Genomic DNA, 23,411 nt, shown 5'->3' with positions numbered 1-23,411 from the left:
GCTTGACATTGAATGTATCGTGTCATGCAGATGGTACCTCAGAGGAGTGAGAGCTGCCATTTACAGCACTGATGACAACAACTGCCGAGATCAGTGGGATCTTAAGATTGCTTTAATATGACTGGCACCTAGCAATTTAGCTCACATTGTTTGTGACAGGGTGTCACTCTTGCACTTGTCTGGGGATGAATGATAGAGGGTTTTAAGCCGTGGAGCTTCATCTTTTGGAGGAAATTAAACCGCTGTATGTACTGATGCGGAGAATCAGATGCGTGCTGCAGCAGGGTGTGCTAAGAGAGGGCTCTGCAAAAGCCTGGTAAAAAGTTTAGTGTGTCTCTAATGGGCAATGAGCATCCAAATTACCCCACCACCCCCAGCCCCTGCAAACACGCTGTCGGCGTGCGGCGTTCGTAAGCGCTTCGGATTGCCTTGTGGTGGTCACCCGGTGCCATCTTAGCTTTGTGATTTTCCTCAGGTTAGTCAATATACATTTGCTATGTGCAGCTACCGGGAGAAAAAAGCAGAACCTCAAGAGCTGCTGCAGCTCGACGGATACACTGTGGACTACACCGACCCACAGCCAGGTACGGGGCTGGCAGCTCCCACGGCTGCTGCGCTAACCACTCCAAAGGGAGTCCTCTCTCTTCCTCTCCCTGCCTGCAGCTGAACTGTGATCAGCATTATTCTAAATATGTTTGTGTTTATACTGATCATTAGCTATGCATGACTTTACTATAAATAGAGCTAAGGGACTGAGCTAGGAGTTGCACCAAAGGAGGGAAAGACTCATCTCTTCTGGGGAGCCTAAGTGAATTAGACACTTAAATCCCAATGAAATTTATTTGTGAGCTGAATGCTCAAATTGAGTAATGATTCTAACCTGTGCCTTCAGATTATATTCCCTAAATTAAAGGCTCGCAGCTATGCTTGTCTTTATTGTAGAAAATATTTATGGGACCAAGCCAGCATTTTTGCCTGCTGTATTCTCTCTAGGATGGTTGTCAGTGTATGGAAGGGGCAGGGACAGAAAGCCCCTGCTACCTGGAGGTACCTGGTGGTGGTTGAGACCCTTCTTCAAGTGGATGAGCACTATTTTTCTTTTATTTCAGTGAGGCAACATGCTGAGCATGGTGATCCTCACCACGCCCTGAGTAATGGTATCCCCAGAGGAGATGAGAAAAGATACAGTATGTAGGTTGGTTGTCAAGACCTTCATTCCAGTTTAACTCTCCTATCAGGGAGATGGGAAGATGGGTGCCAAATCAGGGCTAAGATAGAAATTAGGATATCACCCAAGAACCTTTTTCTGCACTGTGAGCACTGATGCTTTCAGTCTAATGGGGAGCTTCCCACTCAAACCCCATTTTTAATTGGGATCCAGCGGTGGCCACATGGGACTTGCACAGATGGAGCTGTAGGTGAGAGAAGCAATTAATCTGAGGGTGTTGGGGCATGTTTTAGTAATTGGGTTACCTGGGACCTGTGGGCTGTGTTGCAGGTGAGTTTGGTGCAGAGGAGGGGACTGAGCTGGGAGCAGCATGGGACTGGGTGATGACACACCAGAGCAGTGGTGGGGTGGGAAACCGGTGAAGATCTTCTGGCTGGCCTCAAAGTCTGTGAAACTGCATTGTCACTTCCTTTCCTGCCAGGTTTGGATGGTGGCAGAACATTCTTCAACGCTGTGAAAGAAGGAGACACGGTGATTTTTGCGAGTGACGATGAGCAGGACCGTATCCTGTGGGTCCAAGCCATGTACCGAGCCACTGGCCAGTCTCACAAACCTGTGCCACCTACCCAAGTGCAAAAGCTAAATGCTAAAGGAGGAAATGTACCCCAGATAGATGCTCCAATCTCTCAATTTTGTAAGTAAATAAGTTCTCCTAGACAGCCAAAGTCTTTGATGGAAAGATTTTCTGCACTGATGTAAATCAATATTCACACACGTTTCTGATTTCAAAACAAAATGTTTTTTCATTATCATAGAGCTGCTTTTTATATCAGTAGATCCAGAAGCAGTTAACCTGTGTGCCTGACAGAGCCAAACCCAAGAAACAAAATTCCTTGGGGAACTTGTCAGTGGGTATTTTAAAGTGCAATACTTGATGGAGGAGAGAGACTGGGATCTGAGAGCCTGAGACCCACCTTGCTTTCCACAGACACGTGTTTCACCCCCACACAATAAATTGCACACCCAGATCAGAGCAATTCATTAGCACCATTAGCTGTCTGTCAAATGCATCACGTGCTCAAAACTACAGGTGCAAATCTTGCAAGTATGAAATGCACACACAAAAAGAGGTCTCCTGTTGAATATTCAACTGTAGGAAAACATATGGTATTTTTAACAGGTTGCTTTGCAGGCCAGTTAGATGTGAATTTAAAGCAATCATCTTTTAAGTCATAGCTATGCTGCATGTCCTATGCAGTTATACACATTTTGCTTCATCTGAAATTTAGAGAAATTTCTTTTCTCTTGCAAATGTAATTTGATTATAAACCACACAAATGCCTCTTCACTCATTTTTCTTGAGGTCTCAATCATCTGCAGCCCCTTTGTTATGTAACATACAGGAGTTCTTGCTAGTTTCAGCAAAATTTAAGAATTAATAACATTAAATATAAGGAAAATAAGGAAAAGTGATAAATACTTAAAGAACTCTTCTGATTAAAATAGATTTTAACTTTTTTTAAAATAGTCTCTGTAAAGCAGTTCTGGAGTATATTGTTGTAAGGAACTCAGAAAATCTGAGCTTTCCTTATCAATACCACTTGACCATCTTTTATATTTGTTTAACTTCTTCATGTCTGTATTTATAGAAAGTAACAGTACAAGACATACAGCTGTACTACCAGTGCTACAGCAGAAAACCTCCGCTTGCTGCTTTTTCATTTTTTTCTATCTTCCACATGCCTGTGTATTCTGGCCTCCCTTCTGCCTTGCATTGCTGCTGCTGCAAGTGAAACATAGTGTGGTGACCTATAGTCAGTGTTTCCATTTTGATGAACCTCATCCTCCTCATTGCAGTCACTGACTTTGGGAGTGCAAGGTGTAAAGAACTAGGTTTGAGAGGGAAGGACACCTCTCATAAAGCCAGAATGGGAGGAATTGGCCTCTTGCAAGTGGACATTTACTGGCTGTGATAAGTCTCTAGGCCCGCCTGAGTTGTGCTGACCCAAGAGCATTCCCAGGGGTTTGTGTCCCTCTGCCCAGAATGTTTAATCAGAGTTCTCAGAAACAGCAGGCACAGATCCTTCTACTGCTGCTTTTTCACAGGCTAAAAGCCTTCAAAGCATAGCAAGGGAGAGCAACAGAGGGATTCTGCTTGTGCCTGCCTCTCCTAACCACTGAATCGGAAGGGTGTTCTTAGTTGTGGGGTTGGTGCATAGAGGATGCACTCCTGTTCATCCCAGCACGATCCCTGCAGGACAGGATGAGAGCAGAGAACATCAAACTGAGGAAACACCTTGCCCTCCAGTCTTCTCTCATCCCTGCAGACATCAAGCTTGGAGAATTTTTCTCCTGCGTAAATTCCTGATATTTACAGATTTTTCAGTTCACCAGACCAATATGAAGGGTCAGGTGAAGTGTTGGTTTCCAAGACACATCATAGCAGCTGTAGCAAAATCTGCCAGGATTTTGAGGAGAAAAAGGGATTGCCCAGGGCTGTGGACACTTGGGTGTATGATTTGCTTGCACAGCCAAGCACTGTTTGTGTGGGAGAGCTGAACCTCTCTGCTTAAGGTACCTGGAGTGGAGAAGGGGCTGACTTGTCCTAATCCTTGCCACAGATCAGGGAAGTCAGTGACTGGGTCCAGGTGTCAAGTCTGCATCTACACAGTTCAGCATGTCCATCAGAGCCTTGTGCTGCTTGTGGTCCTCCAGACTCTCAGCCTGACTGTGCTCAGAGCTATAGAGATGCCACAGGCTTGACCTTGTTTTTGCATCTCGCTCACTTGCCAGGAGGCAGGGCTCCCTCTTCCCTGCTTCTGGTGAAAACAGACAAGATTTCACCCCCTGGGCCCTCCAAGGCATTTGAGGGAGTCAGGATCTGACCTCAGTTTCTCTCACTTGTTCTCATGCCAATACCAGCTCCAAATCTGGATCATTTTGCTTTTTATAACACCACCACCCTCCTTCCATCCACAATGTATTTTTCTGTAAGTTGCACAGCGTCAGTCTCCCCTTTTTGCTGCAAGAGCTGGGAAGCCCTCTTGAATGTGTTGTGCCAAAGCCTGGGAGAGAGAAACTAGTTGGGTCATCAGTTCATCAGTGTGATGACTTACTATTTGAGCATCTTCTGGGCTAGTGGGTTTTGTCCTTGGTTTTCCTTCCTCCTCCCCGTTTGGAATCTAGATCCCTCTGACAGGTCTTTGTGCACATCCTACAAGAGGAGGAGGGCAACATGCCATAATACACCTTCATCTCAACGGGAAAGGCTGCTCATTTTTCATATTTCAACATCTATACATGGCAGTGTTCATTGCAAAAGTCATGGGGCACAGCAGTTAAATGATCTGAAGCAACAGTGAGTCATGCAAGCCACATATGGGGAGTCTTAAATGCACAAATATCTCAGCTCCTTCAGTCTTGAAATCCGAACATACCAAGTATTGCATTTTTAAAAGGGTCTAGGTTTGTTATTGGTTTTTTATTTGGCTTGGGTGTTTCGCTTTGGGGTTTGGGTTTTGGTTTGTTTTTTTTTTTGCCTGCAGAAAGGTAAGGACTTCTGTGAGACATTTTATTCTTGTACATTTATCTTTATACCTGTCATATTTTTAATTTTTTTTTTGTGCTTATTAGAGGCTATGGTGAATGAGGATGTGCAAAGAAGTAAATGTTAAGCCATTTGACGAGTAACTGTTGTTACAGCTTCCATGTCGTAGCAGTCCGAGACGGCTCATGCGCATGCATGCACACGCACAGAAAATCCAGCCCTCCGTGCCTGGCATGGAGCTGTCTGTTGCACAGAAACTTGGGAAGCACTTATCTTGCTGTTTGGGAAACTTGGGAGAAATAGTGCATTCCGTTTGGTTCCCACCTCTTTTGATTCAGTAAATATAAAGTTTGAGCAGCAACTGAATTCTCGTCCACAGTTCGATGGCAGCGCTTGACTTAGAAGTAAACAGACAGCTCCGAACCAGGGTGGAGTTTATTTTATTTGCAATTTAAGTACTGAAAAAAAAAAAATAGATCCTGCTATTCATTAATTTTTGTATGACTTACAGTTCTTTTTGCGTGGGTGAACAATACCTGTTAGAGTAAAAAGTTTTGCTTTTTTTGTTTTGCTACAATTTCAAAGAAAAACTCCATTTACACAAAGCTGTGCTTTTCTCCAGTGTTCGCATTATAAAAGAAAAAACCCCAAACTGTTCTTGTTTACTGTTGAAATCATTCACAGTATTATAGTCAATAATGCTGCCAATACATTTTACACCTTTTGGCAATATTTAAGCTTCATAAAAGTGGTCACTTGTCTGAAAGCACCAATCTTTGTTTGTTCTGTGTTAGTGATGTATCAAAGAAAATTCCCAAACGTGCTCAACATTTTTTTTTTTCTTGAAGCCCTTTTTTTTTAACATGAAAGATTGGTGTGTACTTGTTTTACGTATCATTTGTGGCTATATTTAGTTTTTAATGTCTGTTTATATTTAATAACTGTTAATCACACCATATACAGTGAGTTGGTTGTTTTGAGAATTTGTGATGATTTGTTCTCCCATAATAAGTAGCAAGGTTTATTGAGCTGCTTGAGAAATTTTCAGCTGTAAGTGGTTTTCTTTTTGGTTGATTTTCTTTAAGTTTCTTTTTCATTCTTTGCTTGAACCCAAATATTTAGCTGCTAGGTTAGGGCTCCTGTCTGCTTTCCTGAGCCTTGTTGCTAGTCTTTATGTTATTCTGGTTTGTTCCTTCTTACCCTGCTAACTTCTAGCTGGACTCAAGGGTAAGTGCTTCCCTGTAGCTAGCACAGCTCAGATAATCAGACTAGATTATCTGACATATGCAATGTGCTTTTTTTTTTTTTCTCTTAAATCTTTCTCATGTTTAGATTTTGTAGTACAAACTTTCCATGTTATTTTCCTGAATTGAGATTTGAAATGTAAGTTTCCATACTGAAATTGGGATGCATGTGATGTTTGCATAATTGCCTTCTCTCCCTGGCTTTCACATTGGCATCAAGTGATCCTCTTAGTAAAGCCAATCATTAACATTTCTATTTTTCATTCCAAGATGTAAATATTAATTAACATCACAATAAAACTGTAAATAATACCTTCTTTTGTTTCATGGAAATTACATCTAGTTGACTGCTTCCTGCCTGAAAACAGATCATTTTGCACTCTGACAATATCCTTTCTCTCCGTGCCGATGATTAGCTTGGTGCAGCGCACCAGAGTGCGGGGCTAACCATGGACACTTCAAAGTATAGAAAGGTAGGGCAGGAGACCCCAGGAGACCCAGAGAAGGTGCAGTACTCCAGAGGAGACCCCAGAAACCCCTCCACACATGCCCTGTGGAAAAAGCCCTGAATCATCGAGGTTGGATTAGTTCCCTCTCCTGTTAACTCAGTAGGGAAGGATTTCAGCAGCAAGTGGCAGCTCTCTGGGTCACCCTGCATTTGGAGATGCTGGCCCACTCACTCTTAAATGCATTTTCCATGGAGGGATGCTGCTGTTCCCCAAAATTATCATAAATTATTGTTTTGGCATGGGTCTCAGTCAGCAATCAAAGCTGTGCTAGTCAAAGAATAAGCCAGGGGAATTGCTATTTTACTTTTTCCCACTGGTATACCTACTTTGCAAAAGATAAAAGCCCAGACCTGTGCTGTAAGAGAGCTTCTCCTTAGTTTGCACAGTCCTAAACACACCCAACACAAATCCTTTATTGGTGTTAAAATCTTCTGTAATATCTGGTGAGTGCCTGCTTTCCTTAGGAGGGAATAACATCAGTGGGTCACGAGAGCTGGCAAATATGTATCCGGAGTATCTGAATGCAATTATGAGAAGGAACAGGCGGTGTCATCCCTCTTGGCCATCAACAAGACTCCTTTTTTCCTTCCTCCTCCTTTTATTTCTTTTTTTTCTTCTTTTTTCCTATGTGTGAGTATGTGCGTGTGTGTACAAATATCCCCCTGGGTAGCAGGCAGAATTCCTTCTCAGCAGACACTTTCTTTTTTCTTTCTTTATTTTGTTTTCTAAATGTTTGGATTTCCAAAGAGAATTCTTATCAAATTTTACTGAAAAAAGAACCAAAAAAACCCCACAAAAGTTTAATTTTGATGAAATACAGATTTTTGCCACTTTGAAAGAAAGAAAGAAAGAGTGAATGAATGAAAGAATGAATGAACCTGGGTTTGGCAACATTACATGTATTTGCACTACAATGCATCGCTATCTTATTAGATTATTAGTTTTGTGCTTTAATTGCTTTACTTTTTTTAGATAGTTAAAGATATCATGAGAACGCTGCTGTATCTTCTGTATTGTCAACTTGCAGATGCTTCATTGCAGGATTGCAGAATTAAGATGTTAAATCAGTCTCACATAACTTGCATGAATTTAAAACTAGCCTGTAAATCTCTTCTACAAGCTTTAAGAAGCCTGGAAGTCTAACTTATAAAATACAAATTCACAGGTTTCTGCAGCCATCCAATTCAAAATATTTTTAAATAGTTATAAAAGTGCTGTGAAACAATGTTTTATATTATAAATAGCTTTTCTAAAACCGTGTTTTTAACTTGCCACACAAGGAATTATGTAAGTGCATACTACAAATTCTTATTCATCTAACTACCAATCCTTAGACATCTTAGACTGTAATTCAGTGCCTGGTGTGTCTGGTGATTTACAGGAGCATTTATAACAATTTATTAAAATTCTAACTGAAGCAGAAAAGTATTTGTTTGCAGCAGGGGAAAAGCCATAAGCCACAGGAGTAAACAGCCCTTTATCTTTAAAACTAGCCCATTATATTTAAAACTATCTTCTAACATGCAATAATATGAAAAGGAGAAGAAAGAACTCTTGGCTTTGCAGCTGAGGGGGGAATTGAGGCTGCTGTGGTGGCCACAGCTCTGCACAGGGAGGTTTGGGGGGCAGGTTTGGGGAGCAGGTTCGGGGAGGAGGTCTGGGGAGGAGGTCTGGGGAGCAGGTCTGGGGAGCAGGTTTGGGGAGGAGGTTTGGGGAGCAGGTTTGGGGAGGAGGTTTGGGGGGCAGGTCTGGGGAAGAGGTCTGGGGAGCAGGTCTGGGGAGGAGGTTTGCAGAGCCCTGAGCACACACACATCACTTCTCAGAGGTGGCAATGGCACAGTGCACAGTGAGGAGGGGATGTGGTGAGTCACCAGCTAGCACTGCCAGCAGCTAACTCACAGTCCACCCAGCTTTTTAATCCAGGTACAGGGATTTAGCGTTCCCCCTCCAGAACACGGCTGTTTGCTAGAGAAGTCTCTTGCTTCACACAGGCAAACCAAATGGGGTTTTCAGGCACTTCCTTGGGTATTTCTTTAACAAGTCACAGCCCAAATGTGTCTGTGAGCAGGAGGGGACCCTGCTGCCCCTCAGGACAGGCAGTGGGTTGCAGTGGGCGCTCCGTGAGCCGTCCACCCTGGTGCATTGCTGGAAAAGTTCTCCCGCTTTGCCCAGCCAGGCCAGCAAAGACTTTTCTAGAAATATCTGTAAATGAATAGCTGCCATCAATCATTGTCATTCCTTTATTTCATGTCTCCTGATGAGGTTGACTAGTGTCATTGTTTGTTACTGTCCAAACCACATCTTCATTCTTGTAATGTCAAGCAGATATGACAAGCACACATTTTCCAGATGAGTAAGATACAAAGTCACCTTTTAATTTACAGTTGTTTGGGTTTTTGTTTGTTTGGTGGATTTTTATTGTTCTTGCAACAGGGAAATGTGTTGTAAAATTTATTAGATTTTCAGTTGCCTTTGGTACTAAGACAAAGTCACTCATTAATGAAAAGAAACAATTCTGGAGTAAGAAATTCTTACAATAAAATGGCTACCTAAAGCCTTTTATAACAAGAATTCTTTTATGGAGCTTGTCCCCCACTATTAACTTCACTGCTCTCAAAGCAAAATCTGCCAAAATTATTGCTGGAGCAAAAGAAATGCAGAGAGCAGGAAAATACATTTAAGAAAAAAAAAAGAATGAGAGATCTGACTGGTTTGTCTCTTCTTTTTTAAATAACAGATAGATAAAGAGAAATACAGCCCTCAGAGAACCAAACAGTGGGACAGTCCTTTGGTTTTCATGCTTCTTGTTACTGTTGAAATCTCTGTGTTCTGACACTGGCAGATTTTTAAGACTCTGATTCCAAACACATTTTGAGAGGGTGTGTATGACAGGGGTCCAGTTAATGCAGTTAGCACAAAATGCAAACTGGATAAAAATGGACAAAATAAACCCAGCAGTATTAAAAAAAGGCAATAATGTAGGGGACCAAATGTTATATAAAAGGCCAGAGTCTGCAGTTTTGCAGAAGAAAGGTTTGTGGAGCCTGTGCTGGCCACGTCCCTCCAGTGGCAGCCTCCCTCCTGAGACCACCATCGAACACCTTTCAGCTGCAGTTGTGTGCAGCTTGTCTAAATATGTAAGATAACTTCTGTGGGCCTGCAGCAGCATTTCAGCTGGGGCCCCGAACAAAGAAACACCAGCGAGTTTGGCACGGAACCTTGGGAAGGGATTGCAAATTACTGGAGCATCATATAACTTTCTTTCTTTGATTTCTCCTTCCTTTTTAGCTAGAATAACAGAGCAGGGTCAAAAAAGCAGCTGTATTTGGCTGAAACAATTAATTTAAAGTACTTAAAAATTTGCTGTACAGTTTGGGTGTGAATATTAGCCATTATCGTTTTGTACTTTGTTTAAAATCACATTCAAACTGTATATGCCATTTTGAAAGGTGGATTATACGTAAAACTTATTTCATATGCGGATGTTGGCATTATTTTAAATTGCCATATTTTTCTGAAGCAGAGTCATAATATATTTAGATCTGTTCTTTTCTTTTTCTGTTGCCTACGAAGTTTAATGTTTTTGATATAATTGGATTAATGAATTTCATTTTTAAAAGTGAGCCCATTGGAAAAATCAAAATGCAAAAATAAATTGCAAGGTGTGTGGGATATTTATTTAGAATAATTAAGGAAAGGTGAGTTTAGTATAGTATTGATTTCTTTAACCTGCTCCTTATTATTTTTAAGAATTTTGGCCCAGTGAAGCATCTGGCCCAGAGCTGATATTCCTTTTAAAAGAAATACACATTTGTATTACCATTCTCCACAGACATCTCCAGTTCACATCATGACAGCTGTATCCCCTGTGTGGGTGATGTGCACCCACCCAGCCCTGCATCTCTGCTGGTGCAAAATGGTTTGGCCATGCAGGAGCTGTGGCGCTGGGCTATGCAGGGGGAGTTGTAGCTGCTCATCCTCCTTCCCATGGCAGAAATCCACATTTTAAATCACTGACTGAGCAGAAGTCATGTGCATAATGCTTTTCTGGTCACTTGAGCTCACACAGTGCCATGTCTGATGTCTCTCTCTTCATGTGGTTGTTCTGATGAGGAGAGATTTGGGGCAAATGGGCTTTCGAGCGGGCACCCAACGGAAGATGCGGCTTCAAAGGGTTTAATGAAAGTAAAATTGCCCCAGATTATGGACAGTTGTGGAGGATATTTAATCACTGTGTCTGTTCTCACACTTGTCAGGGAACTGTCTGTGCCCCCTGCCCTGGGCAGGGAGATTGTAAAAAGCCCAGCCAGACCCTCAGCTCTGGAATCCAGCGGCGCTTCAGCCGGTTCCCTCCAGCAGGTCTGCTGTGTGCCCACCTTGCTCAGAGAATGTAATATGGGAAAAAGCTTATTAGTCTGGAATAAAAAATACTCATTTCAAACATGCTTTCTAGCACATATGCTCAAAAAGGTTCACCAGCTAAAGGGCTAGAGGACTCTTCCAATTTCCAGCTGATTTACTCAGCTCTCAGAGCCTCGTTGGCTGAGCAGGAGGATTGACAGTGTATCAGGGCTCCTAATTGAAAAGTAATAAAATCTCTGAGCAAAGCTGGCAAATGAAGGCCTCCAGCCAATTTGTCAGCTTGCAGTCAACTCCGAGGAGCCGGGCAGAGCAGCAAGCCATTAAAAATAGTCTGATAATAGCTGTTAAAACATTTTCCGGGCACTGGGGATGGTATGAAAACAGCAAATCTGAACTCTTTGGGAGTGAATGCAATCAAATCCATCTTGGCCCAGAGGGACAGAGACAATGGGGCAGAAAGCTGTCAAAACAGACAGGAGCCAGTCTGTGCTGCAGGCCACAGGGCTGGGTGGGCTTCACATCCCATGCCCAGGGATGCTGAAGAGGTGCCATGGAGGTGATGCTCTCCCCAGGGAGATTGTTCCCATCCCCTGGGCCAGCCCTCGTGCTGCCTCCTCACTCAGCACCATCGGCAGCTGCTTCTGTCCTGGTGCAGAATGCACAGCAGAGGCAGGGGTGGGATTTGGGTCCTGGGAGGGAGGCAGCAGGACCCAGCACATACAGCGAAACAGGGGAGCAGACCCTCCAAAATTAATCCTCTGTAGGAAAAACATCAGTGTTTATTCAGTGGGGTTATAGTGAGGAAAATTGCCAGCTACAGCTGAATTAAGTATTGCTAGCAGCTAATTGAAATGCTACATGTTTCAATTTGTCTGATTTCTTTCCAGTGAGTGATGTTATTTATACAGTTTGTATATAGATAACGACAGACTATACAGAAAATGTAAAGATTGCTACCAATGATCATTACTATGTGAGAGCACTGACACAAATGAGGTATTTGGAAAGACATGCCATCCTTCACAGCTAAATATTGAATAGAAAAACATATATAAAAGAACATTCTCACTCTCATTTAAAACTTTTTTTTCCTTTTAATTAAAGATTTTTGGTGGGGTTTTTTTTCTGGTAAAGAGGGATTTTGTTTTAAAACAAATACAATTACCATATACTCCTGCTGCGGAAAACTGCATTTTTGTGTCCTTTCAGCCACATTGTTTCAAGGCCACCCAGTTCCCCTAGGAGGCTATAAACAGGGGAAGGATTTAAATCCTATTTTCTTTGTCGAGGATTTGGCAAGAACCCATATAGTAGGAAGCTGAGCACAGACAAAACCAAGTGAAAGGTGTCCTTTAATTCCCCAGCCGCTGCCAGAACAAAACCTGCTCCCAGCGGGGTCCTGGCTGGCCGCACCCAGGCTGGCTTGGAGGCTTCATTTCAACTGCTGAATTCGGTGTAGTTTAGTTAACCACGTTGAGATTAATTAATTAGCCCCTAGGAGTTAGTGCCCATAAACGTCACCCAAAGCAGAGAAGTGTGAATACGTTGAGGCTGTTAATTCACCCAAAAATGGCAGCTTGTAATCTAGGCAGAGGAAATTCAGTCTCTCCATCGGGATGACTGGCAGCTCCGACGCACTGTCGGGTTACTGCCTCTGTGACAACAAACTACATATCAATTTAACTTCTTAGCAATGCTTAAAAGAGCATCTTTTTATTTCAGTGAGGTAGCATTTAAAGTTGCTGTTAGGAAAAAAAATTGCCGTGGGGAAGACAAACATTGGCATTTGGAGAAAGAGCAACGTAACTGGTGTGATACCTAGAAAACCTAGTAAATGTAGAGAAAAAAAGCTGTAACTTCATTAGAATGGCAGAATCTATTATTACAATTAACCACAACTATCTAAATAGGAGCTAATTTGCTTATGTGAGCCAAAATTCTGTTAACTCATAGCCTATTGTAAGATGCAGAGTGAATTTGTGCGTTTGTGTTCTGATTTTAAGTACAGAATAAATGCACTATAATGAGCAGTTGACAAGATGTTAATTCTAAAAATCTTTTGCCTAGATGCAATAATATAGTCCATAACTGATGCAAGTTGACAATGGGAGGTGAAGTGTACTGTATAGCCTGCAAAGAGAAAACTTAATGGCAATGGAGCGAAGAGGAAATACTTGGCTTTCATGCTTCATACTGTATATTTTTTTCTGTTATATTTGTCAACTAAAATGTCTTATATCTCTCTAAATGGTGTCTTTCTCTATATGTATAAATGAACAGATGCAGATAGAGCTCAAAAGCATGGCATGGATGAATTTATCTCTTCCAATCCCTGTAACTTTGACCACGCTTCACTCTTTGAGATGGTTCAGCGCCTCACTTTGGACCACAGACTTAATGATTCCTATTCTTGTCTGGCAAGTATATTCTTTGGTCTCTAGTGATATAAACATCAAGCAGCAAAGTCAAAGCTAGTGTGACTGGGGGCTAATCCCCCTGTTGCTGGAAGATTAACTTCTGTTTACACCAGGTTTGAATTTGGCCCAGAGGTATTTTCTTTTGAGAGGCTGCCTGCAGTGAGCTGACGGCTGTTCTTCTCCAGTCGCACTGTCTTTATCATTTCTGTTTGCAATGTTTAAAATGTTTCTTCCTGCAAAGAAAAACTCCAGTGTGGGAATGTGAAGTAGAGAGCAGTGTTTTGCAGCCTCCTGCACTGCCTTCCAGAGTCTTCTGGATGAAAGAACAGGGAAAAGATGACTGGTACCACCTCCCATGTCAATGGAGTCCCACCAGGAATAACTGTGGCCCAGCTTTGTGTCTCTTTATGAGCAGGGGTCCCAAGCAGGTAACAGATGGGACTGTGTGGGTAACTGCAGTGCTGCTGCAGTCTCTCCATGCTCACAGAGTTGCATGCCCATCCTGAGTACTCCCATGAGCAGCAGTTGCAGCTTGTTGCCCACTGTAGGACAGTGACACTGAGACGTTTCAGGTTAGCTTGTAGCCTTTGACTGGGATGCAGTGCTTGGGGGCTCTTATGTGCTGTAAGGGCTCAAATAGCAAATAATGAATAACAATGCAACCTGAGCAATTAATTTTTAGCAGTTTCAGTGAGGAGGATGAAGAGGCTCTTAATTTTTGAGAAAACAACAGGATGATTCCTTTCTAGAGCGTCCTGAAACAGAGGACTTGTCCTGAACATGGCATGGGACAGATTCTGACCTGCAGCCCTCCTACTGTTGCACAGGGTGGCACGCTGGGGTGTTGTGGTGGGCTCCTTCAGCTGAAAGACCATGCTGTGCCAAGAGCCTTTTCCAGCTGTGCAGTCCCTGGAGATCTTGAATGCCTTGCTGTTAAAAGCAGCAGCCTGGGAACACAACTGAGTAGTTGGCAAGGAGGCTGTCAGTCTCAAATCCTGCCCTCCATGTTCCCCCTCCACCATGGTGCTCTTCTCACTGCCCTACTCCTTGTACCACACATAAGGGCCAATCTCCTCTGAAGGACTGAGATGCAGTAAATGCCACTAGCAGTAGTGAGTTGTCACCTTCCTGAGGAGAGGCAGGGATAGGAGGAACAGTTGTGGACATCCCCTGAGGTAAGGATGGGGTGGGGGAAGGCTGCACTTTACCTGCAGATACCCGAGTGGTACAAATAGGCTTGGTGGGAGCATTGTCAGACCTGCAGCAGGTTCCTCACTGGTTCCATCAAGGTCCTTGCTCTGGCAGGCAGTGACTTTGGCATGCAGCTTCTGCTCCCCACGCATGGCTGACCCTAGGAAGACCATCCCCATCCATGCATGTCTGAGAGGTTGGCTTGCTGCTGGTTTGTCTCTGTGCAGTCTTGGGCCTAGTGAGAGAGCTGTGGCCGTTGATTTAAACTCATGGAGAGGTGAGAGGCCATCACTGAAAATGATTAACAATGTTTTTCTTCAAGAAAGCCACCAGCCGCACTTCTGCTTGTTATGGAGATGTTTAGGCCCTTGCTAGAAGCTACCAGAGCGGTGGAGCTCCCCTCAGCACCAAGACTCATCCTCTTCAGAGTGGAGCATCACCAATTAACCATCTTCTTTCAAATCACCCATTGCAGTGTTGTAAGGAACAGAATAATGGCCTGTGTTCACCTATGCTTGGTTTCACGTGCTTCTTGACTTACTTTGCCATGTTTTTGTCCTGATTATGGTGTAAAAACAGACTGCCCTCAAAAACTGCAAAGGGCTCCCACTATTCTTGCTGTGTCTTTGGAATGTTGGTGATAGCACGGTGCTGAGCTGGCTGGAGGAGCTGTGAGCCCGTGGTAAGCCTGCTGTGTCCACTGTGTGCCACTGGGCAATTCTTATTCCCTACAGGCCATTCCGTGCAAGGTCCCACTGAGTTTTGCCTCGTCACACCTCTTGTTGTTTTCAAACATGGATGTGGAGGTGCCAGGGAAGACTTACCCTGGCACAGAGGATAATTCAGCATTACTTCCTTTCTGTGGAACCAGGTTAAACAACACTATTGTTAGCCCAATCATGGGCTGAGCCAGGCATCCCTAGGAAAACAAACAGCCTGGCTGACTCATCCCAGCCATGGTAGAAGTGATGTTTACTGGCAAAGAGCTCTGTGTTGGGAGGGGGAAGAACTCTTTCTGCAGAGCTTACAGAGGGGTCTTGCCCGTTATCCACAAATGGATGATTTAGTCACACTCAGACTGGACTTTTGAGAAGAGTATTCAGCTGTTCCAGCTTAGTATGGGCCCCATACTTGCATGGGTCTTCATTCTTTTCACTTGGACGTGTGTGTTGTTCCTGAAACTGCCCTCCAACACTTCCCAAGACTTCACCCACTGCCAGCATCCAGCTCACACAGCCATCCCTCTGCTGGAGCTGTATTGCCCATGATATATCGGCATCCACAGAATTTGCATTATGCAGCACAGCACATACCAGGGGAAGGTCTTCAGAGTACCCAGCCTAACCTAGATGATGTGAGGGAGTCAGGTTAAGAGGTCCATGAAGCAGGCCACCAAGAAAAAATTTTCTTAAGACTTCCTATGATAAATGGGAAGATTCAGCTACTGAAATATGTGATTTCCCCCAAAGATTCTGGTTTTCTCAAAAGTTGCATTTGCCTTTAGACAACTGGCCTCTGTGTGACCAGCCTTGACCAAGCCCTGCTTTTCCCAACTCCATAGCTCCCCGGCATTCCCTGCTGCTGCCTGGGATGTGTCTCCTTATCAGAGCAGTTAGCTTGTTGAGCACAGTCAGTGGAGCTCCTTGTGCTCTCTGCCCTTTCTCCATCGTCCCCTCCAGGTTTCCTCATGTCATTGGAGACAATCTGTGAGGCCACGCTGAGCTGCGCCTATCTGCCCTGGGGACAGACACCCCGTGTGTCATCGCTGTCAGCTGCGTTTGCCAGGCTGGCTGGATGTCAGCGGCTTGGGCCAGGCAAATCTTCATCAGGAGCCAGGATCTGCTTGAAGATGTTTGGGATCTGCCTGAATACTGCTTTTCATCAAACCTTGGCGGGGTTTTCTGGGGCTGTGGGGACCAGCATTTACTGCTCCTTTGGATCCCCATTCAGCAGCAAGTGTTTTATTTCTTACCTCTGCCGTGCAAAGGAAGATCTCCTCGTCCTCCTGGGCTCCGTATCTGCTGCCTGTGCTCTCATGAGGTCTGGGGCTCATCACTGAACCTCTGATCTCTGCTCACTTTTCCCTTCATTGCACCATGGCAGCGATTTTGGGTGTTTACCATCATCCCTTCTGTTCTCCTGAGCACCAGCACATCACAGACCCCAATTCAGGGGAGCAATGTGGCATGCTCCAGATCGCTGGGTTCAGCCTCTGCTTCCTTTGCCTCAGACTCTGATACTTGACTCCAGTGAAATCAGTGCCAGCCTTCCCATCACTGTCAGTAGAGCCAAGATTTCACCCCATAGGGAGAAATGAGTTCTTTCTTTGTACTAGGTGAATATAACAATTTCAGCTGCACTTCTACCCCTATACCCAAAAGCAGAGCAATCACAGTATTTCCATATTTTTACCATGCCTGATCACGGAAGACTTACGCGAAGAGAGACAAGAGATGGTCTAAGGATGTAACAAACAGGCAACATAAAGAACTCCAGAATCAAGCATAATACACCAACAAAAAGCAGACAAAATTACCATTAAAAGTGGTGAAGGCAAATATACCCCTCCCAAAAAATAGCCTTCCAGAGGGCCGTCCCATCTGCATTGTTCTGTGTCTTCATTTTGAAATGTGCACTTCTAGTGATCCCAGCACTGTAGCTACTCCCTATATCTATCATTTTCCCCTCATTATTTTAATTCTTTTCTCAATCTGTTTTGGAGTTGGCCCAATAAGGATGAGCAAATCCTTCTCTATGTCTTTGAGCTCTTAATTGATATTTCTTCAACTCTTTTCAAAGCAGCTATTTTGGCATCTAGAAAAGATTTGGTGTCATCTGAGTGGTAGAAAATATATTTTAATCTTTCACAGCAGTGTTGTTTCTAAGATGTAGCATTTGGGGTAACAGATGGGGTGGCAAAGAAGTTGCCTATAGGGGCAGTGCTCTGCCTCAACTACTCTCCCGCCCGCTGCAGGAACTTTTCAATTAAATGATGAAAGATTTTGCAGCTTGATGCATTCCAGAGCTGCGTCTTAGCAATTGTTTAGCATCCAAATTTCCATGTAAATATTGACGATTTTGCAGCGTTTTGAAAAGCAATCTACGAGATTATTCTTGTTCTCGTTAGCCCCTTTCCTGAAGGCAGAGGCACGCTCCACTTCGGCTGTCCCAGGACCTTCACCGGAGCCATCCCCTTGCAGGGAAGGGCGTCCTCCTTGGGAGTCCGGACGCTGCACCACAAGCCTTGTGTCAGCAGCCCTTCAGGACTGATACAAAGAGATGGTCTGAGGTTCCTGGATGTGTAAAGGAACCCTGCTCTTGAGGAGAGCTCCCCTTGTTTCGGTGCCAAGGAGCTGGGCGATGTCAGAGCGTGTCGCTGGCGGCACGCAGTAAGGACAGTGGGAAACGTCCCTTTCTGATACTGCAGAATTGCCTTTCTCCATCTGCAGGACATTCCTACCTGCCAGATGCAAAAGAAGTCACATTTCAGTGTAATCCTCTGTCCTCTTCCCCCGAGCAATCTTCCTGCTCCTGGCCAAATTTACGATCCCATCCCCAGAATGAGACTACTGTTTCACACTGTTTAAATAACCCAACCTTGTCATCTTTTAAAGGTGTCTTTTTTTTTCCTTTGTATTTTTTTGCTAGGCACTGACATGAACTGGCCTAACTTTTCAGCATTTTAAATGACATTTCCCTTTAATGGTAGCATAATACATTTTTGTTAATGGTTGCACTGAGTATATACTGTGTTTGAGTGATGATGTACAGACTGTATTGTTTGAGTGACCTCTCTCCTTTTTCCTTAATGTAGCCTTAGGTTTGTATTTCATTTATTAGAACAGTTGACCACTACACCTCCAAATCTGATAGCCTTTGTATTTAATAACTTATATTTAAAATCAAGTCTCTTTATTTCTAAACAGGGCTGGTTTAGTCCTGGCCAGGTCTTTGTGCTAGATGAGTATTGTGCACGTAATGGAGTGAGAGGCTGTCACAGACATCTCTGCTACCTCAGAGATTTGCTAGAGCGCGCAGAAAACGGAGCTATGATTGACCCCACCTTACTTCACTACAGCTTTGCCTTTTGTGCATCACATGTTCATGGCAACAGGTAAGGAATTCTTCTTGGCTAGCAGCGCCCTGCCATCAAGGGATGACTTTGTCAAATATAGGTTTCCTTGGATAATGCACAACAGTCCCCAATTTGTTCTCACGGTGGATGTTTGGCAGCAGCACTTCTAGTGGCATAGTCGGTTTGTTTGTTTGTTTCATTGCTTGTTTAATGTAAGCAGTAAAAATGCACATAGAGGATCCAGAAATGAAGGTTTTTAACTTACTTGCCCAGGCACTTTCTAAGATGCAGTTCTGAACAAGATACAGTTGCATCCCTGTGACTGTCACGGGTTGAATAAATAGAAGCAAATGATACACTGTGCTGATTTAATTGCTGTGCGAGAGGATCTGACAAGTTGTAGCACTGAAATTTTCAGCAGTATCAAACTTCAGTGCTCAGAAGGGCTTTAAGCCCTTGGGCACCCATGTCTCATTTAAAGCCCACGTGACATCAGTTCAAAAATTGCTTAGACATGACTGAAACTTTTATCTTGCTCTGTTACAAAGCAATTTCAGTTTCAGAAGACAGTTCCTTTCTCTCAAATGTGACAAATCTTTGATGGGAGGAACTGGAGCTGTGCTTTTCACCCCTCTCCGTTTATTTTGTTGACAGCTGTGGCATCTATTGCAGCTCCTTTTTCTGCTTTTTTTTTCCTGTTAATTTATATTGTATACTTTGAGATATCACTTTGTATCCTACATATGTTGCTGAAGAATGGAATGTTATAAAATAATTAGGTGTTTTCATGTACCCTCTGGTAAATACCACCCTGAATTACAACACACATTGCCCAGGTTTCACATTGCAAGGCTGTCGCTTGCTTTTGCAGTTACTTTCATACATCTTGTCATGGAAACCAAGTTTTGCTTCCTTAGTTTCTTTTTTAGTTCTGACTTTCCGTTGCTCATTCGTTCTTTCCTTGCCAATTGTTATATGATTTCTGTTGTTTCCTTTCAGCTTAATTTCCTTTTGTTTTATTTTGAGGTTTTTCATGTTTCTTCTTGTTTCTTTTGCTTTTGCTGCCGGCCTTGCCCCCCGCATTTCAATCACTCCCCCAAGCCAACTCATGGCAGAATTACTTGGTGGGTCACAGCCAAGTGCAGACGGTGACGGGGGCAAAGCCTCTGCCGCTGAAACGGAGACAAAAAAGGATTCCAAAAAGGAGTCCAAAAAAAAGAAGGAGCCCAAAACCCAGCCGAATCCAGAGCCGAAAAGGTAAGCAAAAGTGTGCAGTGCACAGGAGTGTGTTGCAGAGGGCTCCTCAGTCACTGAGCACACTGGGCAGTTGCATCCCATGGCTCAGGGAGGCCTGACTCCCCTGAGTTCGGGTCACACGCTCTCCTGGGAGCTGGATAGCATCTGGGCACCCAGGTCCTGTAGGGGATCTGAGAGTTAGGTTCTTAGGTGTGTGTTTAGAAGATGGCTCATATGGTGTTTTGGGGATGGGACCAGGCAGTGGAAGTGGCTGCCCCATTGCCCTTTGTCCCAGGCAGTACTCATCCCAGCAGACAGCTGGTGTGGGAACAGAACTTGGCTCAAAGCCCATCTGGCCCATGGCAGAGAGGAGGTGGGATGCTCATCACAGCTACTCCTGCACAGGGTCCAGTACAGCCAGGGCTGAAGCTTCCTCTTCATCAGGGTTGGTGGCAGGAGGTATCTGATGGTATGGGCCAGAGTGACAACACTTCCCTCTCCATGGGGCTGGAGAGATGTGGGCACAGGAAAATGTCATGCTTTCAAACAGTCCCATGCTGTACAGCTGTCCAGGGCTGTGTGTGGCTGCTGCACTGTATGGGGACCTGCTGGGCACTGCCAGAGGGGCAGTTTGGCCACAGATGGGCTATTCCAGTCACTCATTTAAAATTTTCCAAGAAAGGAATGAGGTGTCTTGCTATATGATTTAGCTGTCTTTAGCTGACAGTTGACTTCACATCCGAAAGCTGAAGGTTCACGTTCCTTCTTGGTCTGTGCCGTCTCTCTGTTGCCTGGGGATTGCGGGAGGCTCTGTGTGGGAGCTGCAAGGCTGCAGCATTGCGTGTTCCCACCAAGGGCAGGCTCTGCTTAACACCCAACAGTTTGCTATGGAGTCTGCGGGGTGCAGCGTCTGCCTTTTGCTACCAGAAGGTCACAGAAAGGGACCACAGGAGGTCTCAGAGAAAAACGCGACTCTGTATCTTTCTTGTCTACTCTAAGCAATCTGAATATCTGAGTGGAAGAGTCACGATTTCTTTTCAGAGAGCTGTTGAGGTCACATGCATCGTGCATTTGCGAGCTGGCTGGCAGAGAGGGATGGAAAGCCAGTATTTACCCGTGCCGTGTGTAAAGCCGCGCTCGCTTTAGCTCTGTCCCTCCCTCCCACCTGCTGTGTCCATACATTGCTCATTGCCTTATGATGGCCCTGCTCTCCCCAGGAAACTTCCAGCTCATGGAAGAGCTGAAACTTTCCATGTAAAAGTTGTCAAGGTGCCCCAGGACCCGGCACAGCACCCAACAGAACATCTTGGAATGTCCATGCATTGCGTTGATGTTGGGATGCACAGTGGTCTGGGAAAGACTGAGTTACAAGACATTTTTGTGTTTAACAAAGGCTTCTTTTTCCATCAAATCTGAAAAAGTGTTGATTTTCTTCATAAAGAAGAGTTCCTTCACTTTTAGACAGTAAAAACCCCTGAACGGGTGGTTTAGCTTTCCCCAGGATGAAGTTGGCTGTCAGACAGAATATGCCACCCAGTAATGAAGGTCGAGCAGGGAGATAATTTCATGTGGCTATCAATCTCCTGTATTAGCAGCAGACAGTGATGGAGCTGAGGTGGGCTGTCTGTTTGTATCGTGTTTGCATAAGGTCAGGCAGCGAGACAACAGTCGCTCGCAGTCAGCGGGAAGTGCAGGCAGGCTGTGGATGCTGAGGACAGCCTGAAGGTCAAGGCTGACAGGATGACAGGTGTCAGTGTGGGGATGATGCCTCCTCGCCCGTCCGGCTCCCGCCTCGGCAGTGCTGCCGCAGCCAGGACGGGAGCAGGGAGGCTGCTGGTGGAAATGCAGCTCCAGCTTCGGGCTGGCCCCGCAGCTCCAGCAGGTGAAGTGGTCAAAATGGGATTTTGTGGACAGTTTGTTGCCTTGCATGTCAGAGTTTGGTCTCCCCCTCCTTTGGGCTCATGTATCTTATTCAGACCCCTGACATGATCTCTGCATACCAAGGCTGTAAATCACTGCTATTTGCATGACAGTCCACATAATTTTTCTTTTAATTTCATATTTTTCACAAGTAGACGTGGAGTTAAATGTAAATTACTTGCCCTAAGTTTCACCTCCTGGGACACCTGACTATGCAAGTTCACGGTGTGAGGAAGGCAGGGTCCAGCAAGAGCAATATCTACATGATTTACTGTCCTCACGTACTTGCTCTTCATTGAGAATGAGGAACTCAATGCTTTTTAATTGTTGTGGTCATTCATTAGTTGGTAATGGAGTTTTGTGCACTTGGTGTCACAGGATGCCTTTTGTAAAGATCTATCATTATGAAAAAATGTGATTTCTGAAGTATTTACATAAGTGACAGGTAGTAAAGTCACAGGGTTATCCAGACATCTGACAATAAATGTCATATGTTTATTGATGTCTCTTTGCTTGTGGTACCAGCACTATGTTGCTTTTCTTTATGAGTAGTGCTCCAGAGAACTAGTAAAGGCAGGAGCAGGAAGGGCTTTGAAAAGATACTGTGATTTGAGATTAAATTCTGAAAGGATTTACATAGTCACCAAGGTCTTTCCCTGCCTTCTCTCTCCTTTTTGCTCTCCTCATGTCGGAGGGCTGTGACAGTACTGCCAGTGCTGTTTGACACACAGAGAGGTGATGTGTTAGAGGAGCCTCACTGCTTCCCTGTCTGCACATGGAAGAAGCATTGTGGAACAGAAAGTTGAGCTCAGCTTTTGGACCTAGAAAAGGTCCAAAGTTAGTGCCTAAATCTTGAGCAGTGGCTCCTGTCCCTTGGAAAGATGTGGCTTTCAGGAATGACCTTGGTTTCACTTGTGTATTTTTTTTTTATTTGGGCATAGAATAGCTTAATTTTTAAATGTTAAAGTTAGCACTGTGAAAAATTCTTTTTGTGCTTGTTAATTCCAAACTTTTAAAAATCAGCCTTAAATGTTGATTGTTTGCATGCTAAATATTAGCAGACTGAGCTTATCAAAATCAGGATGCTGGACTGAATTCTTTTCAGTCTAATAACAACCAAGTACCATAATTTTCTGCAAGTCGTTCAGCTACTATTTACCTAGGGTGCAAGCAGCTACGAGTGTCTCTGTTAATTAATTTGGTATATTAGTGACTTCCCTTTCTTCTGTAAACTGTAGTTTATGGCCTCAAACTTGTTTTCAAGAAGCTATTTCGATAGCTAATTAGCTATCATTACTGTTTTACAACTGTAAACCCAGCAGAGTATGCTAATGTCATAAATCTTCAGGAATTGAAAACTCTACATGACATACCTGCAATTTTTTCCATTATATTGTAATTACATATCTGGTCTGTTTGACATAAAGATTTCCACACAGCTAGTTGAAACAAAAGAAATACAGGATTATTTTTTCCCTTAAGCAGTAAAGTACACTTTATCATGATATCTTCGTGTGCTCCCCTAGAGCTTTGTGTTGAGTTTCCACTTCAGGTGCCCCGCCCTGGCTGCAGTGAGGCAGGTTCAGCCTGGCAGGGTGTGATGCTCTACCCTGTCGTGAGGCTCCGTGTCCCATCCAGCCCCACCATCGGCCCGTGGTGACACAGCAGGTGCTCCCGCTGTCTGTGGGATGGGATGCGCTGCCTGTGCTGAAGGGCTGGGTTGCCAGCCACCAGCAGGTCAC

The 23,411-nt window shown here is 44.2% G+C and overlaps 1 protein-coding gene across 21 annotated transcripts in view; it reads left to right on the top strand.

The window, feature by feature from the left end:
• The window catches only part of CADPS (calcium dependent secretion activator), a 205,842-nt gene that overhangs the window by 107,204 nt on the left and 75,227 nt on the right, over positions 1-23,411 (top strand). For 14 of the 21 annotated variants that reach the window (XM_033517375.1, XM_033517373.1, XM_033517374.1 and 11 more), the window contains exons 10-14: positions 476-584; positions 1,650-1,862; positions 5,931-5,942; positions 13,111-13,247; positions 18,365-18,552. In XM_033517375.1, the coding sequence (XP_033373266.1) occupies positions 476-584; positions 1,650-1,862; positions 5,931-5,942; positions 13,111-13,247; positions 18,365-18,552 (659 nt within the window). The remainder of the gene's footprint in view (positions 1-475; positions 585-1,649; positions 1,863-5,930; positions 5,943-13,110; positions 13,248-18,364; positions 18,553-23,411) is intronic. The other 7 variants (XM_033517383.1, XM_033517380.1, XM_033517378.1 and 4 more) reach the window with 1 other exon arrangement.

This window comes from Parus major, chromosome 12, assembly GCF_001522545.3.
Source record: "Parus major isolate Abel chromosome 12, Parus_major1.1, whole genome shotgun sequence".
NCBI classification, from domain to species: Eukaryota; Metazoa; Chordata; class Aves; order Passeriformes; family Paridae; genus Parus; species Parus major.
This window is presented reverse-complemented; position numbering and strand designations above follow the sequence as displayed.